General features: G+C 35.2%; 2 protein-coding genes across 2 annotated transcripts in view; one reads left to right on the top strand and one right to left on the bottom strand.

Moving 5' to 3' along the window:
• Positions 1-7,933, bottom strand: part of LOC141549651 (tetraspanin-36-like) — a 70,864-nt gene extending 62,931 nt beyond the window's left edge. Inside the window, exon 1 of the mRNA XM_074279365.1 lies at positions 7,747-7,933. The gene's annotated coding sequence lies outside the window, so the exon portion shown is untranslated. The remainder of the gene's footprint in view (positions 1-7,746) is intronic.
• A 90-nt stretch (positions 7,934-8,023) lies between these two features.
• The window catches only part of CFAP53 (cilia and flagella associated protein 53), a 39,099-nt gene continuing 30,329 nt past the window's right edge, over positions 8,024-16,793 (top strand). Inside the window, exons 1-3 of the mRNA XM_074279364.1 lie at positions 8,024-8,186; positions 12,997-13,226; positions 14,442-14,615. Of these exons, the coding sequence (XP_074135465.1) occupies positions 8,130-8,186; positions 12,997-13,226; positions 14,442-14,615 (461 nt within the window). The 5' untranslated portion in view covers positions 8,024-8,129. The remainder of the gene's footprint in view (positions 8,187-12,996; positions 13,227-14,441; positions 14,616-16,793) is intronic.

The raw sequence follows: 16,793 nt of genomic DNA, 5'->3' as shown, positions 1-16,793 counted from the left end.
TATGGCTATGAACTTCCATTACCTTCCTGAGCCTAGCGATCCTGAATCCTCAGATATCAACAAATAAACCACTATTCTCCCTAGCTTCTACATTCTATCATCCCCATCTGCCTCAACCTTGTCTCTTCAATGGCCCATTCCAATTTCCATTTCAGTTAGGGGACCTCTGTCCTCCTTCTCATCAACTCCCAATCCCAGTGTCATCCTAGTCTCAGACTCACTTCACAGAACCAATCTGTTGCCAAGTTTTGTTGTTTCCACTTCCCAACATCTCTCTTATTTTTCTCATCTTCTCATTCTAGTCTAGGGAAGGAAGTCCTCGTCTTGATCTTAACCTTCTCCAGAATGAGCATGCCTTTAATTTTGCCATTACTCCTAACTAACAATTCTTGATCAAGGATTTTAACATTCTTTTTTCTTTTTTTTCCTCCTGTTTTTTTTGGGGGAGAGATTAATCTAGGTTCAGAATTTGCATCCAAAAAGTATAGTCTTAAAGAGAGTGGGTACAAGTTATTACTGCTCAGTGTCTTGGTTTTAACAAGATATAAGAAAAAGAGGAAACTTATAGCTTAAAAGTAATGCACAATTAACAAACACGATGATCACCAAGACAATATAAGAAACAGATAATATACATATAACATACATCATCACCACTACGAGGAAACTTGAACATCTGAATAGCAACAGCTGGAAGAACCGGGTCGTCACAACTATCCAGAGTCTCAAGTGGGAAGCACTGTTGGCAACCTCCTGAGTTTTCAAAGTCTCTTTCCACTAAGGAGTTTTTAATAGGCTGAGAATAAAGAAGGCACTACACTTAATAGTGTCAGCTGATACATGACCCTTGAGATAGAGCATCCCCTCTCAGATATAGGGATGTTCTAGTGCAGGAGATTCATCAAAGAGAGTATTTCCTTTATTCCTTCAGGAGGATTGTGTTTACTCCAGGATTGGCCAGGTTTCTGGAGTTGATATAGGCCTTCCATAAAGGATATTCATTAATAAAGTTAGGATGGCCAATTGTCCTTATGCTTCCTGAGATTTATCAGATAGCTAGGAATGCATTTCAAAGTTCTCAGCAAATAAATTTACACAAAGGCACTGGGATTCCTCACTAGGATTCTCTACAGAGACAATAAGGGTTAAGTGACTTGCTCAGGTTTACACAGCTGGAGTCTGAGGCCAAATTTGAATTCAGGTCCTCCTAACTCCTGGTAGTATATCCACTGCTCCACCTAACTGAACCCATTCTTTCATCTTTATTATAATCTCTTACCATTCCATTTTTCCCAATGCTTTATTCATCCTAAATCTGTTCTGTGTTTTTAACAGGAGCTAATGGAAGGATGAAAAGCAATTAATAGCGGATGAGTGGAATTCCTTTTTCTCCTTCAAAAGGTGATCGATCTTAGCTTCAAGCCCCAAGGTAGCTTTCTACATCTTATGTATTTACTCATGTTTCTTTGGGCAGCTAAGCAGCATAGTGGACCTGGAGTCAGGAAAATCTAATTTGACCTTAGGTACTTACTAGCAAGGTGAACTTTAAATAACTTAACCCTGTTTGCCTCAGTTTCCTCATCTGTAAAATGAACTGAAGAAGGAAATGGAAAATCATTTAAGTATCTTTACCAAGAAAATCTCCAATGGAGTCATGAAGAGTCAGACATGACTGAACAACTATGCAAGTTGTACTTCATTCCCTGGACTTCACTACTCTGCTCCTATAAAGGTATTTCTCTTTCTCCCTTATTTCTTCTTCTCCCTCTCTCCCTCTCTCCCTCTCTCCCTCACTCCCTTCCTCCCTCTCTCTCTCTCTCTCTCTCTCTCTCTCTCTCTCTCTCTCTCTCTCTCTCTCTCTCTCTTTCTCTCTCTCTCTCTCTCTCTCTAGTGTCTCTCTCTAGTCTCTCTGTTTCTGTCTGTCTCTGTCTCTGTCTCTTTCCTTTTATATGTCATCTTTCCTTATTAGATATAAAGTCCTTGAGGGCAGCCATCCTCAAGGATAATGACAAGGCTTGATAAGGATGGTAAATGAATATTTATACATTTTTTTCCTGTATCTCTCAGATGTGTGTAACCAAGACTTCATTTGCCTCATCTATCTCTGTTAAATAAGAATTCTCTCTACAATATATCCTACTGATAGTCATCCAACCTCTGTTTAAAGCTATGTAATGTGAGAAAATGCATTACAAACTAGGATATTTTTCCTTACATACAAGAAGAGCCAGTGGTGCAGTAGATAGGATATTCTGGGCTTGGAGTAAAGAAAACCTGAGTTGAAATCCAACTTTAGGCATTGATGATAGAGAAAAGTGCTGACTACAGTTTCTGGAAAGGCACCTGCTCTTGAGCCCAATGAAAAGCAACATGTAAAGAGAAGAAAGGTAATTTTCTCTGCCTTGCCTAGGAAGTGAAAGTCCCTGAGAGGCCAGCCAAGCAATCAGAATCAGAGATCCTTTTTGCACCTTCTGAGCTAAAATCTATAACCCTTTCTAAAAGAATACAGCATTACACCAACCTAGCAGAGAAACAGCCCAGACAGAGCAATGTTCTCACCTGACTGCTGAGCAGCCAGCCAACCCCAAAGTTAGAACCATCCAGCCCAGCAGCAGAACAGTGCAGCAGAACAGAACCCAGCAGCAGAACAGTGCAGTCCACTCACAAAAAGCAGACTTCAAGCCCAGTGCTCTATCCATTGTACCACCCTGCTACTCTATAATATCCCTTACAAGTGATTATCTAGCTTTTGCTTAAAAATATCAGTAAGGGTAGAGGTATTCACAATGTTCTGGAGCATCCCACTTCACTTTTCCATACCTGTAATTATTAAGCCCAAATATAATATGGGCTGGAAAATTTCCTACTGTTACTCTCATTTGAGACCAAAAATCTAATTTCTTTTTAAATTGATATCCTTTCAATACTTGAAGATGTTATGTTTCCTGCCATACCCCTCAATCTCAAGGTTTTAGGGTAAATAACCTAATTTACTTCAACCAATCCTCAAATCATAGAATTATAGATTTATTATTTTTAGTGCTCTAAGGGATTTTAAAGTTCCAAACTCCTAGTTTTAAATATAAGGAAACTGACACATAGGCAAGTGAAGTGACTGCCTCTATTCATATAGCTAATATCAACTCCAAGTCCAGAACATTATGCCATTTCTTTTTTTCCCCCCACTTCTCAAATGGTATGATCTCAGTCAGTCTTACATGATGTTTCCTTTTCTTGATTTTGTTTCATTTTATCAATATCCATTCTAAAATGTTCCTCACAGAGTTGATCACAATGTATCAAATGTAGCAGAGTACAGCAGCACTATCACTGCTCTAGGCTTGGGCTCTATGCCTCTCTTAAGATCACATTAACTTTTATAATTGTTGCCATATCATCATCCTGGGAAGTGACCTTTGAGGGAATGCATCATGTTCACAGCTACTGAAGACCCAGAAAATAATGTCTTTGTCACTGATACCTGGCACTGTCAAATAGAGAAGCTGATGTGATTTTATCAGTAGAAATGACAATTAAAAAAGACTTTTCCATCTATTTTGCTGCTACATTCTAAGGACTATCTCATCTCACTTATAGTTGAAACCTTCCATATATGCTCTCTCCCCCAATGGAATCTGAACTTGTTGAAAGCAGGGACATTTCCATCAGTATTTAGCACAGTGCTTTGCATAATGTAAATCCTCATGAATAATTTTTATCATTCCTTCATTCATTCAAGCCATTTAAATCATGCTAATTCATATTCAACTTGCATTCCAGGAATGCCATTTAACCATAGGTCATCTATTTCATAATTATGAAATTGATTTTTTTTGGAACCTTTAGTAAGAATGATGATGTTGTGTGGGCTGGGTCTTTGATGAGGACTAACTCCCCTTCACTTGCAGTCTGCTGGAGTGTGTGTGTATATATATATATATATATATATATATTTGTGTATATATTGTATATTCAAATATATATTTGATATTTATATTATATATTCAAATATACATATGGTATTTATATTATATATTCAAATGTATATATTGATTTTGTATGTATATGTATATTCAAATATATATATATATGAATATACATATACATACAAAATCAATACAAGGTACTTTGGAGAAGAGTGGACATTAGCTGCTGGAGAGGATAAGGAAAAAAGTTTGTTTAGAAGATGGTGCTTGAAGAGCCCAGGCTTAAAGGAAACAAGAGATTCTAAGTGAGGAAAGGAGAGGAAATTTAGAACAGCCTCTCTCTCAGCATAAAAATAGATAATCAGTTAGGGAGAAATAAAAGGATCGACTTGCTGTGTATAGTGGGGCCCAGATGAGATTAGATAATATAAATTTACAGAGTTTAGTTATTGGTGGAGTGGAATCTCCTTAAGATCTAGGATATTTTCTTTTTTGCCTTTCTTTTTTTGCTTTTCTATCCTTGATCCTTATTGATCAAGTAAATAGAATCCACATCCTCTGATCTCAGATCCTGGCACTACCATAATGGGAAAAAAAATTTGTTCCAAAGTCAGAAAATTCTAATCCTGTCTCTGTCCCTTATTACCTTTGTGATCTTGGGCAAGTCATTTAATCTATCTCTCTGATTTTCATTTATATTATTGTATATAAGTATATATATTATGTATTATTATATTTATATAATATTATAATTATATTTTAGATAATATTATATTATTATATAATTATTATATTTATACAATATATGCAATATATGTTATGATATATTATATAAATAATAAAAATTAGGAGGTTGGACTTGATTACCTTTAAGATCCTTTGTGGCTCTCCTTGATCCTATGAGTATGTACCATATTGCTTTCAGTATTAATAATAATATTAATAGCTAACATTTATATAGTTTGCAAAGCACTATATATATATATATATATATATATTGTTATATGTATATAAACACTTTTAATCTTCACAATAACCTTATAAGGAATTAACCCATTTTAAAGATGAGGAAACTGAGATTCAGATTCAGGTTAAATGACTTATCAAGAGTCACAAAACTAGTAAGATTCAAAACTCAGTTCTTCCTGATTCTAAACCCAGAGCTCTATTTATTGCTACCTAGTTGCCTATGTTTAGTTCCATTATGAAATAGTGAATTTTCGCATCTATTGGGGTCCTGCCTCAGACTCAGCATTATAGAAACAATTTTTTTTCTTCCCCTCCACTGTTCATTCTTATTACATCTCTAGACACAAGGAAGCAATTTAGATATTTTTCTTCAAGCCCCATAAAAGGGAATTTGACATGGATTGTGAGTTTTCGCTGAGGGTGCCACTTTTGGAAACGGCCACTAGATGACAGGGTGGTATCATTTTCCTGGGGAATGCTCTCAAAAACCAAATTGCAGAGCTCCTCCAGGTGTACTCTTTGAGTCAAAGAGTTCTGATGTTTATAAACCAAACGCTTTTTATTTCATTTTGCTTTTGAAAATTGACAAACCTACTTCCCTCATACTAATTGAGATTAAAGTATTCTATCCTTCCTTCCTTCAACAAAAAAGATAAGAGAGTGGACTCCCCAAAATGAGGAATTATGAATACTCTGGCTGTGGTCAAACAGTTTCAAATTTGCAGTATTTGAAATTATAATTATGTAAATGTTAATAATTGGTTCTAGTATAATGGAAATATGCTATGAGAATTTTAATAATGTGACCACAAAATTTATACTGTAAGTCTTTAAATGCCAGGCCTGTGACCTAATAACTAATTGATTAATTAAATAAGTAACTTCCCTTCTTTTTACCTCAATTTTCTAAATTGTTAAATGGGGTGGGTGTTTTCATGTGTTCTAGATCACCTTCCAGTTTCTTCTAGCTCTAAATCTATAGTTCTATGACCTCAAGGACTGGTAGGTGACCCAGTGTATGTAGTATCAGACCTGGAGTCAGGAAGACTGATCTTCCTGAGTTTAGACACTTACTAGAGTGTGACTCTGGGCAAGTCACTTAACCCTGTTTGTCTCGGTTTCCTCATCTGTAAAATGAGCTGGAGAAGGAAATGGCAACCCCTCCAATATCTCTGCTAAGAAAACCCCAAATAGGGTCACAAAGAATTGGACATAACTGAAATAATGGAACAATAATGACCCACAGAGTGTCAGGGACACTCTCAAATGAATAACTTTCCTTTAAAAAAAAAAAGTTTTTTTTTTTTTTTCCAAAATACAAGCAAAGATAGTTTTCAACATTTGCCCTTGCAAAAACTTTGTGTTCCAAATTTTTTCCCTTCTTCTCACCCTCCTCTCTCCTCTAGACAGCAAATAAGCCAATATAGATTAAACATGTGCAATTCTTCTAAACATATTTCTACCTTTATAATGTTGCACAAGAAAAATCAGAACAAAAAGAGGAAAAATGAGAAACAAAAAAAAAACAAGTAATCAACAAAAGGTGAAAATACTATGTTATGATCTACATTCAGTCCTGTCATCCTCTCTCTCTATGCAGATGGCTCTCTCCAACACAAATCTATTGAAATTGACCTGAATCACCTCAGTATTGAAAAGAGCCAAGTTCATCAGTTATTTTATGAATATTTGCTAGAACTATTGCTAAAGGACTGTAAATGAACAAAGCTGAATAAAGTAAACCATCTTTCTTTGCTATGGGCAACAAGAAGAGAGAAAATATTCAAACAACTTCTAAGTATGTAGTGGACAACCACTGCTTATCTCAGCAGGCTGCAGAGAGAGGTGAGACTTAGATAATAAACAGATCTTTGATCACTGAGCTTGTTGTTTACTGAGTATAATTAGGCCAAAAGATACTTCAAAGGTTCTCCTCCAATAAGTTGTTTCCCATGTTCAAATATTTGAATGGCTCAATGATCTCATCTATTTGGATGTTTCCTCCAAGGAAACTTGCAACTAATTGTAATTAATCATTGCCTGCCAATCGGAAGGTCTCCTAGCCCAGTGTTTCCATTAAATGCCCCCAGGGGATCTACCAAACTTCCTGGAGATCGCCCTAACTTTCTTCCTTTCTCTCTTTCTTTCTCTCTCTTTCTTTTTCTTTCTTAGTCTCTCTTTCTTCCTCTCTTTCTCTCTCTCTCTTTCTTTCTTTGTTTCTTTGTTTCTTTCTTTCTTTCTTTCTTTCTTTCTTTCTTTCTTTTTCTTCCTTCCTTCCTTCCTTCCTTCCTTCCTTCCTTCCTTCCTTCCTTCCTTCCTTCCTTCCTTCCTTCCTTCCTTCCTTCCTTCCTTCCTTCCTTCCTTCCTTCCTTCCTTCCTACCTTCCTTTCTTCCTTCCTTTTTCTTTCTCTTTCTTTCTCTTTCTTTCTTTCTTTCTTTCTTTCTTTCTTTCTTTCTTTCTTTCTTTCTTTCTTTCTTTCATTCTTTCTTTCTTTCTTTCTTTCTCTCTTTCTTTCTTTCTCTCTTTCTCTCTTTCTCTCTTTCTCTCTTTCTTTCTTTCTTTCTCTCTTTCTTTCTCTCTTTCTTTCATAAAAGTTTAAATTGTTTACTATTTAGTGTTCTAAACTAAGTTTAGTTGTTACAAACATCAAGTTTTTCTTTGTGATTACCCAGCAAACCTGTGTGGTGTGTGTATAGACATATACGTTTGTCATATATATGAATAAGTATATATATTTACATATATGTGCATGTATATAGATATTTAGCTATATGTAAATGTATGTATGCAATTTCCTACAAAATGTACATATACAACATGTATTTTGGGGGGAAATTGCATGCAACTCACAAGTGCTTCCCATCAATGACATATTACGAATAGCAGCATAAACTGCTGAAAGCTCCAGAAAGGCAAATTTAGGGCCCGTGCCCACCGCCGTGGGTCCCGAATCTAAAGCACAATGTACTGAGAACCTGCGTCTGACATCAGGACCTAGTCAGTCTCAGCCGGTCCAGACCGCCACTTTCAAGTCAGCGCGTTCTGATGCCATGGTACCAGGGACCACTTCCGGCTATTCCCGCTGGACTAGTTCCTCTCTTGTCTCCTCCCCCCCACCAATCCTTTCGCTTTGGGCTCACCATAGCAACCGCCCTTAGCGTTCCGGAAGTGGGCTCGGGGCTCCCTTTCGAGGGCTGAATTGAGAAACTGCGAAGGTAGTGCAGCGAGCAACTATGGAGCGGGTTTTGCCGCGCGAGGTGAAGGGCGCTACGCCGTTTGTAGTGGCACTGGTGAGTGTGGGTGTGGGATCCTAGAACCGTCCCATGATAGCTCCATTTTACCGATTGGGGGGGGGGGGGAGGGAACTGTCCCACAATGAGCAAGTGGTAGTGTCCGGAATAGAATCCAGGGGTTTCCTAATCCCTAGCGCCGGGCGGCTTCCACGGCCACCTGTCACCTAAAGTGTGAGGGAGCTGTAAACTATGTACAGTGCTGGATGTGGAAACAGCAAGACCAGAATTCTCCCTCAGACTCTCACCCTCAGTTTCTCCATCTGTAAAATGGGAATAATAGCATCTACTTCACAGGGTAGTAATGGAAATAAAACAAGATGTCTTTTTTTTTTTTTTTTTTTAAATCTTTGTCAATCTGATGGATGGCAGATGGAAACTGAAAGTTTTAATTGCCGGTTCTTTTTTTTTTTCTTTTCTTTTAGTGTTTTTTGAAGTATTCCCTCCAATGATTACCAATACTTTGCATTTCTTTTGAGATTTTTTTGCTTTCAGTTTTATTTATCCCATCTTTGATTTTCAGAATTCTTATTTTTTCTAATAGTTTTTATTTTCAGTAAACATCATATGTAATGGTGACAAACTAGAACCTTTCCCTGTAAGATCAGGAGTGAAACAAGGTTGCCCACTATCACCATTACTATTCAATATAGTACTAGAAACTCTAGCCTTGGCAATAAGAGCCGAGAAAGAGATTCAAGGAATTAGAGTAGGAAATGAGGAAATCAAACTATCACTTTTTGCAGATGACATGATGGTATACTTAGAGAACCCCAAAGACTCTGCTAAAAAGCTATTAGAAATAATAGTTTTTATTTACCAGATATATACATGGGTAATTTTACAGTATTGACAATTTCCAAACTTTTTGTTCTAATTTTTCCCCTCCTTCTCCCCCCCTCCCATGGCAGGTTGACTAATACATGTTAAATATGTTAAAGTATAAATTAAATACAATATATGTATACATGTCCATACAGTTGTTTTGCTGTACAAAAAGAATCAGACTTTGAAATAGTGTACAATTAGCCTGTGAAGGAAATAAAAAATGCAGGAGGACAAAAAGAGAGGAACTGGGAATTCTATGTAATGTTTCATAGTCATCTCCCAGAGTTCTTTCTCTGGGTGTAGCTGGTTCAGTTCATCACTGCTCTATTGGAACTGATTTAGTTCATCTCATTGTTGGAGAGGGCCACATCCATCAGAATTGATCATCATATAGTGTTGTTGTTGAAGTATATAATGATCTCCTGGTTCTGCTCATTTCACTCAGCATCAGTTCATGTAAGTCTCTCCAGACCTTTCTGTATTCGTCCTGCTGGTCATTTCTTACAGAACAATAATATTCCATAATACAGAATTTTTTATCTTTGTTATTGCTTGGAGTTTAAAAAATTTATTCCTAATTTTTTTAAAATTACAGTCTTAATTCATTGATCTATTTTTTTTTTCATCAAGAATAATTCTAGGAAAACTACTTGGAGGAAGTAGACCAGCAACTTGGAAAGACATTTCTTTTGTTAAGGAACAGTGTTTAATAACCGGAGTTAGAAAAAAATCAGATGATCAGGTTCCTGTGTGGTCAACATGTTATAGTAGAAAGACAAAAGGATTTGGGTTAAAAATCCTGCCTTTGTTGCTTATTACTTGTTTTAAGTCACTTAAGCTCTTGGGTCCCATTTTTAAAATCTTTTCAGTGAAAGGATTGGACAATATAGCCTCTGAGGTCCCTAACCACTCCAGATTTAGATCCTATAATCCTCCATGTGGGTCAGAAACCCATCAACTGTGATTAATTTGTCAATCCCACCATGTAGTTCGTGACTTACATTCCTCCAGTATCTATCCTGAACATATTTATCAATCATTGTAGAATTGTATGTATGTAAATTTACATACATAATTGGAAAAATAATATATAATTAAAATAAAATAAAAAAGAAATCTAGATGTTTGTATCATCTATATAACACAAATTCTAGTTTTGAATATTGTATTATAAGAACATAAATTTTAATGATTAATAAGTGATAATAAAGAAAATATTCAGATAATAAAAGATTTGTTATATCTCCAGCACTGTCAAACCAATCAGTTAGTCAACAAGTATTTATTAAGTTCCCACTATGTGCCAGGTACTGTTAGATTCTGGGGATACATATATAAGGTATAAGACAATTTCTACTTATAATGAGTTTATATTCCAATAGGGCAGACAACACATACGTATAAAAATATATATATAGCATGGGTATAAACTTGGAGCAGCTAGGTGGCACAGTGGCTCCAGGCCTGGAGTCAAGAATACCTGAATTCAAATTCAGCTTCAGACACTAACTGGCTGTTTGGGCAACTCACTTCACCCTGCTTGCCTCAGTTTCCTCCTCTGTAAAAATGAGCTGGAGAAGGAATGGCAAATCACTCCAGTATCTTTGCCAAGATAAAATCCCTCAAAGCCCTCTCATTCTTCTCCATGTCTTCCATAAATCTTCACAGAAGATCAACTTTATGTATTGGAGATCTTCCATTGGTTATCTCCTGCTTCTGCTACACAATTTTTCCTGTCATATATCCACAAGCTTTTATATAATTTCTAATTAGGTGGTCTTATAGGACTCTTCTTAAAGTAGAATACTTACTGAGAACCACTGTGCAGAAGCAGAAAGAGAAGAATAATGAGACTAGACAAAATATGCACAGAAGAAATCTTGGCTGAAGTTGAAAGAATTATAAAACATTGAAGGATTTCTTCCCTTCTTGTTGAATTGTTTCAGTCCTGTCAGAAGCTCAATGACCCTTTTTGGGATTTTCTGGGCAAAGATACTGAAATGACTTGCTGCCCCGATTAGTAATATATAAAACTGCTGAAATTGACAGTGGCTTTGAATCCAGATCTTCCTAACTCCAGGCCCAGTACTCTGTCCCCTGCAACACCTCATCAAGTTAACTTACTTGCATAAATATCCTTATATTAATTCTCTAGATGTCTGAAAAAGGAGATGTTACTTAGGGAAAAAAACATATTATTAACAAAAAAGGTCACAATTAGAAAGTTAATAACTAATGACCTATTTGCCTACTTTCCCATTCATATTTTTATGAGAATAATCTATACACAAGAGAGAGGTTTGATGCTTCTTATTCACATAAAAGCAAGGAGTTTTATTACCTCTTAATGACAATATTCTTTAAAGTCACCCATCTCTATATTCACTACACAACTTTCTCATCTTAATTTAGTTTCCCTACTAGGCTTTTTGATGCTACCTCATAAGATTGTTGTTAAAAATATTTTATATAATTCTGTGTGATCCAGGGAGTCTGTGACAATTTTTTAATGAAATCCCATAAAAATGTGACTCTGATCATATTGATCTTCAAAATGTGATTTTAGTTAAATGGGTCTTCCAGAATGGGATTATGTTATTATCCATTACTTGTAATTCATTAGTAGGAATAACTAGCCTAAAAAATACTACTCCAGACCTCTGAGCAGCCATACCATGTTATACAGGAAGCATCAGAAGACTGAGTTCAAATTCCAATTCTGCCCATTTAATATTTATATGATTTTGAACAAGTCATAAAGACCTTCCTGGATTTCAGTTTCTTTATCTGTAAAATGAAAAGTTGAACTTGAGGGCTTCCTACCCTAAAAACCAGAATACTGTGCTGTTTTATTTAATCCCACAAATAATTACTGGTAAATATATCTGAGTGCCTTTCTGAAAATCCTGGGGAGGAGAGACGAGAGCAGATGGCATTTTCTGACTCTGTCAGGGTTGCCTGGTCTAGGATGCTGTGGCTACGCCTGCTGGTGAGGGTGAACACCTGTCTTGATGAAAACCTGCTCACCTCAGTCATTAGTGGAGCTCCTTCTATCCTTGATCCTCTGCCTGGATTCCTCCTCAAGTGGTCCTTTGTGGGATTCTGAATCTCCGGTTACCACAGAGAAGGTCCTTCTCTTCTCCTTTTGCCCCCTCTCATCACTGTCAGCTTTTTATTTTCCTGCCCTTTCTACTGTACTCCTTGAAACTTTATCTCTAAAAAGGACAAACTTGTTTTTATGTTAGAGTTCTTGTGTTCCTTCCACTTTCTGATATTTCTTGACATGTGGCTTTCCCAACATGACTTCATACCTTCTGATTCTCTATTGTCTCTAGGATTAAATATTAAATTTTCTTTAACTTTTCTATTCACAACTTAGTCCCTTCATGTGTTGCTGATCTGAGATATTACTCATCTTCTATTTCACTCTCTCTGGTCAAGCAATGAATACTATCTCCTATCTAGTTATTAGCTTCTTTTTCAGGCCCTCATTCAAATTTTCTGCAAGTTTTCAGTGTAACTTTTTGTTCATTGGAAAATAGACCCACGGGGCCATGATATATTTTTGTGGGCTAAGCATTCAGTAGCTTCCTTAATAAATATCTCCTCTCTAAATCCTCATAGTCTGGAGGCCTATTCAAAAAACTTGTTTTCTCTTCAATAAGATAAGCAGCTTAGAATAGATGATCTCTCCCATATCTCAAATTCTTTGATTCTAGTATAATCACATATAATCAGAACCAGAACAAATATTTGATACTGATTTGATAATTTTATCTGAAAATGTTCAGAGAACTAAGTAAGGTAACTGAAAGTATTCTAAGATTAATAACTAAATATTAGATTATTACCTATCCCATTATCCATAATATCCTAACTCTAAATATGGATTGAGTTGCCACTATGAGCATTGGATTAAGGTCACGACTAAGTGAAAATATGTACTACTTAGTACATTACTAATGCATGTTTTTCTTTGTAGAGGGCCAGGCCTCCTAAAGATCAACAAGCTGAGAAACATCTTCGTAAAATTAGACATGATACTTATAAGAAAGAAACCATTGAAAATGCCATGAAAGAGAATGAAAAGTTTCACTTGGGTATAGAGTGGAATACGCACATTGACCGAATTTCTATGATCAAAAATGTGCAGCGACAAGTGGAAGATGCTATGCAAGGAGTTTTGCTAAATACTGAAGAAAGAAGAAACAGGTAACCCCCCAAATCTACAGAAATTTTTAGTGTTAAAATCATAGCAAACAATATAAAAAAAGAAACAAACTCCTTAATTTTTCTACTAAACAATTATGCAGCAATATCTCATAATAAAGATCATGATTCAGAGATCAAATCTCACAAAAATAATCCTTGCCCCTGGCTACCAGTTTCACCCATGATATCATATTCTGTATCAGTTATCTTATAAACAAAATTATTTTGTTTACTTTCACTAATTTTTAATATATTTTTTCTTTTACTAAATAATTAATTTTATATTTTTAACTTGCTTATCAAATGAACTATCAGCCTGATAATAAATTATCATTTCAAGTTATTCTGAAATATTGAATTATAGAAGACTTTAAAAAAAGTTTTGTTGATGCATTTTGGTTTCTATATTTTCCAAAATATTTTCCAAAATTTTCCACTCTCATCCTTTTGAAACTTTCCTTTTGACAAAGAAAGGCAGTTAAACAAAACTATGTCTGACAGCGTATGAAACATTTAACATTTGCAGCTTCTCACTTCTGTATCAAGGGTAGGAGCATGTGTTTTATCATCTATTCTCCAGGTCTAGGATTGATCTTCTCAGTTAATAAGAGTTGACTTACTTTATATTGTTTTCATTTACATTATTGTAGTCATTTGGTTGGTGTAGTATGGTGCCAGTCTTTTTCTTCAGTATCAATTCATATACATATTTTTGTGTATGTCTGAATTCTTTATAAGATTTTATGGTAAAATCATATCCCATTATATTTATATGCTTCAATTTGTTCACCTGTCCCCTCAATTGATATGTATCCAGTTCATTTCCAATTTTTGGTTAATTAAAAAGGTGCTACTACAGATATTTTATTATATATAAGACTTTTCTTTCTGCCCATGATAAAATGGAATCACTGGGTCAAAATATGAAGAATTTGGTGACTCCTCTTGCATAATTCAGATTGTTTATGGAAAACTTTGTTTAAAAAAATCTCTTTAAGACATCTTCCAGGAATCAATTACATTCAGCAGATATTTATTATGAACTTGTTTTGGTCAAGACACTATCTGACTAAGGGAAATGAATATTTCCCTCTTCTACTTAAAAAATCTTAAATTAGACACAACTCTAAAAACAGATTATAACAAAAATAATAACTTAATCAGTTGCTGTTCTCTGGCAGAGCTATTCTGACTCCTGACTATTTTTTGTCTCAGGCTTCGGGAACTCCTAGAAGCTGAAGAAAATCAATATTTAGCTGAAATTCAAACGAAGGAAAATTCAATAAAGATTAGACAAGATGAGATGAGAAAGAAAGTTGGAGTATTAAAGGAAGCAAGAGAAAAGGAGAGAAAAGATTTTGTTGCTAAAAAACGAGACCAACAATTCAGGTAATACATTGTGAAATCTGAACTTGATAAGTAAAAATGAATTTATAAAGACTTATTTTTAGTTGATTTTTAACACACATTGTTTTATGAATTACGTTGAGAGAGAAAAATCAGAGCAAAAGGGAAAAAACCATGGGAGAGAGAAAAACCAAAAAAGAAGTGGACATAGCATGTGTTGATTTACATTCAGTCTCCTTAGTTCTTTTTCTGAATGCAGATGTATTTTCTTTCCAAATACTATTGGGATTACTTTGGATCACTGAACCTCTGAGAAGAACCAAGGCTTTCATAGTTGATCATCGCACATTCTTGCTATAATCTTGCACAATGTACTCCTGGTTCTGCTCATTTCTCTCAGCACCAGTTCATGTAAATCTTTCCAGGACTTTCTAAAAAACAGCTTGTTCATCATCTTTTATAGAACAATAATATTCCATTATCTTCACATATCACAACTTGTTCCACTATCCTCCAATCAATGGACATCTACTCATTTTTCCAATTCTTTGTTACCAAAAAAGAATTGCTACAAACATTTTTGCATATGTGAGTCCGTTTTTCTTCCTTTATGATTTCCTTGGGATAAAGACCCAGAAGTGGTACTACTGGGTCAAAGGTTATGAAAGTTTTATATCCCTTCAAGCATAGTTCCAGATTGCTTTCCAGATTGGTTGGATCAGTTAACAACTCCACCAACAATCTATTAGTGCCTTAGTTTTCCCACATGCCCTCCAACATTCATCATTATCCTTTCCTGTCATTTTAGCCAATCTGAAAAGTGTAAGGTGGTATCTCAGAGTTATTTTAATTTGCATTTTTCTAATCAATAGTGATTTAGAGCATTTTTTCCTTTAATTATAAATGACTTTAATTTCATCAACTGAAAATTTTCTGTTCATATCCTTTAACCATTTATCAATTGGGGAATGACTTATAAATTTGACATGGTCCTTTATATATTTTTAGAAATGAGACGTTTATCAGAATTACTGGCTGTATGAAGGCTCATTTTAAAATAAATGATGATTTACTTTGGATTAGTATCCTTAAGAAAAGAGTTTGGCAAAGCAGTCTGGTAATATAAGAATTTACATACATTAATTGAACTTAAAAGTCTCTACCTAGAATGTCATAATTACATAAATGGGAGAGGTAGGGAATTTTCTAGTGAGGTGAGGGTTTGAAAAAGTAAAATGTTTTCTTAACCATGTGCTCAAAATCAAGATAGTCTTAGAACAAGGGCAAAGGCAAAGTGCTGATGTGATTTGGCCAGATCAGATCAGACTACATAATATGGTGGAAAGTGTCCTGGACTTGTATTCATCACTACTAGCAGTGTGACTATGAGCAAATCAGTTAACCTCTTTGAAACTCCATTTTTTCATCTGTAAAATGGGAAGAATAATACTTTTGAGACCTACTTAACATACTGAGAATGAAATGAAATGATGTACCTAAAACAGACCTCAAAGTGATAAATCAATATTAGTTATTTTTGCTTTAATCATTAGAGAGAGATCCATTATTGTTAAGAAAACCATTAGGGCAGGTCTTAGAAATTAATATAAGGAAGTCTGTGTTGTCCAAGCAATTCAGCAGGGGTCCAAGGATAATGTCTTGGTAGATGGTTGATGGAGTTGCCCAGGGAATTGGTACCCATATGCAAAAGATTAGGGTTCCCAGGAGTATTGGGGGAAGCAAGGGAAAAAAACAGCTCTGGAGGAACAGAGGTACAGGGAAGGGAAAATAATATAGAAATTGATTTAGTTTGTGAAAATGGAGTACAAGCTGAGGAATTTGGTCATAAGGAACCTAACAATTTTATTTTGTTTAATTTACTGCTTTTTAACATAAACTAATTTGAAATCTTTTGTCTTTAAATCACTATCATTCTATCTTCTCCAGATTTAAAAAGCATATATCAAGTGCCTAATCTGTGCCAAATACTGTGCTAAGCTCTAGGGGGTACTAATAAAGGCCCTCAAGAGACAAGAACAGTCTAATGAAGACAGCAAATAAATAAATACAATTAAACTATATAAACTATAAACAAATAAACTATATCTAAACAATATAAATTGTATATAAGAAGAAAACACTTAGCAGCAAGGAGGCATCATAATTAAAAGGATTCAGAAAAACTTGGAGGCGGGATTTGAATTGGGACCAGGGAACCAG

Source organism: Sminthopsis crassicaudata, chromosome 1 (assembly GCF_048593235.1).
Source record: "Sminthopsis crassicaudata isolate SCR6 chromosome 1, ASM4859323v1, whole genome shotgun sequence".
Taxonomy (NCBI): Eukaryota; Metazoa; Chordata; class Mammalia; order Dasyuromorphia; family Dasyuridae; genus Sminthopsis; species Sminthopsis crassicaudata.
This window is presented reverse-complemented; position numbering and strand designations above follow the sequence as displayed.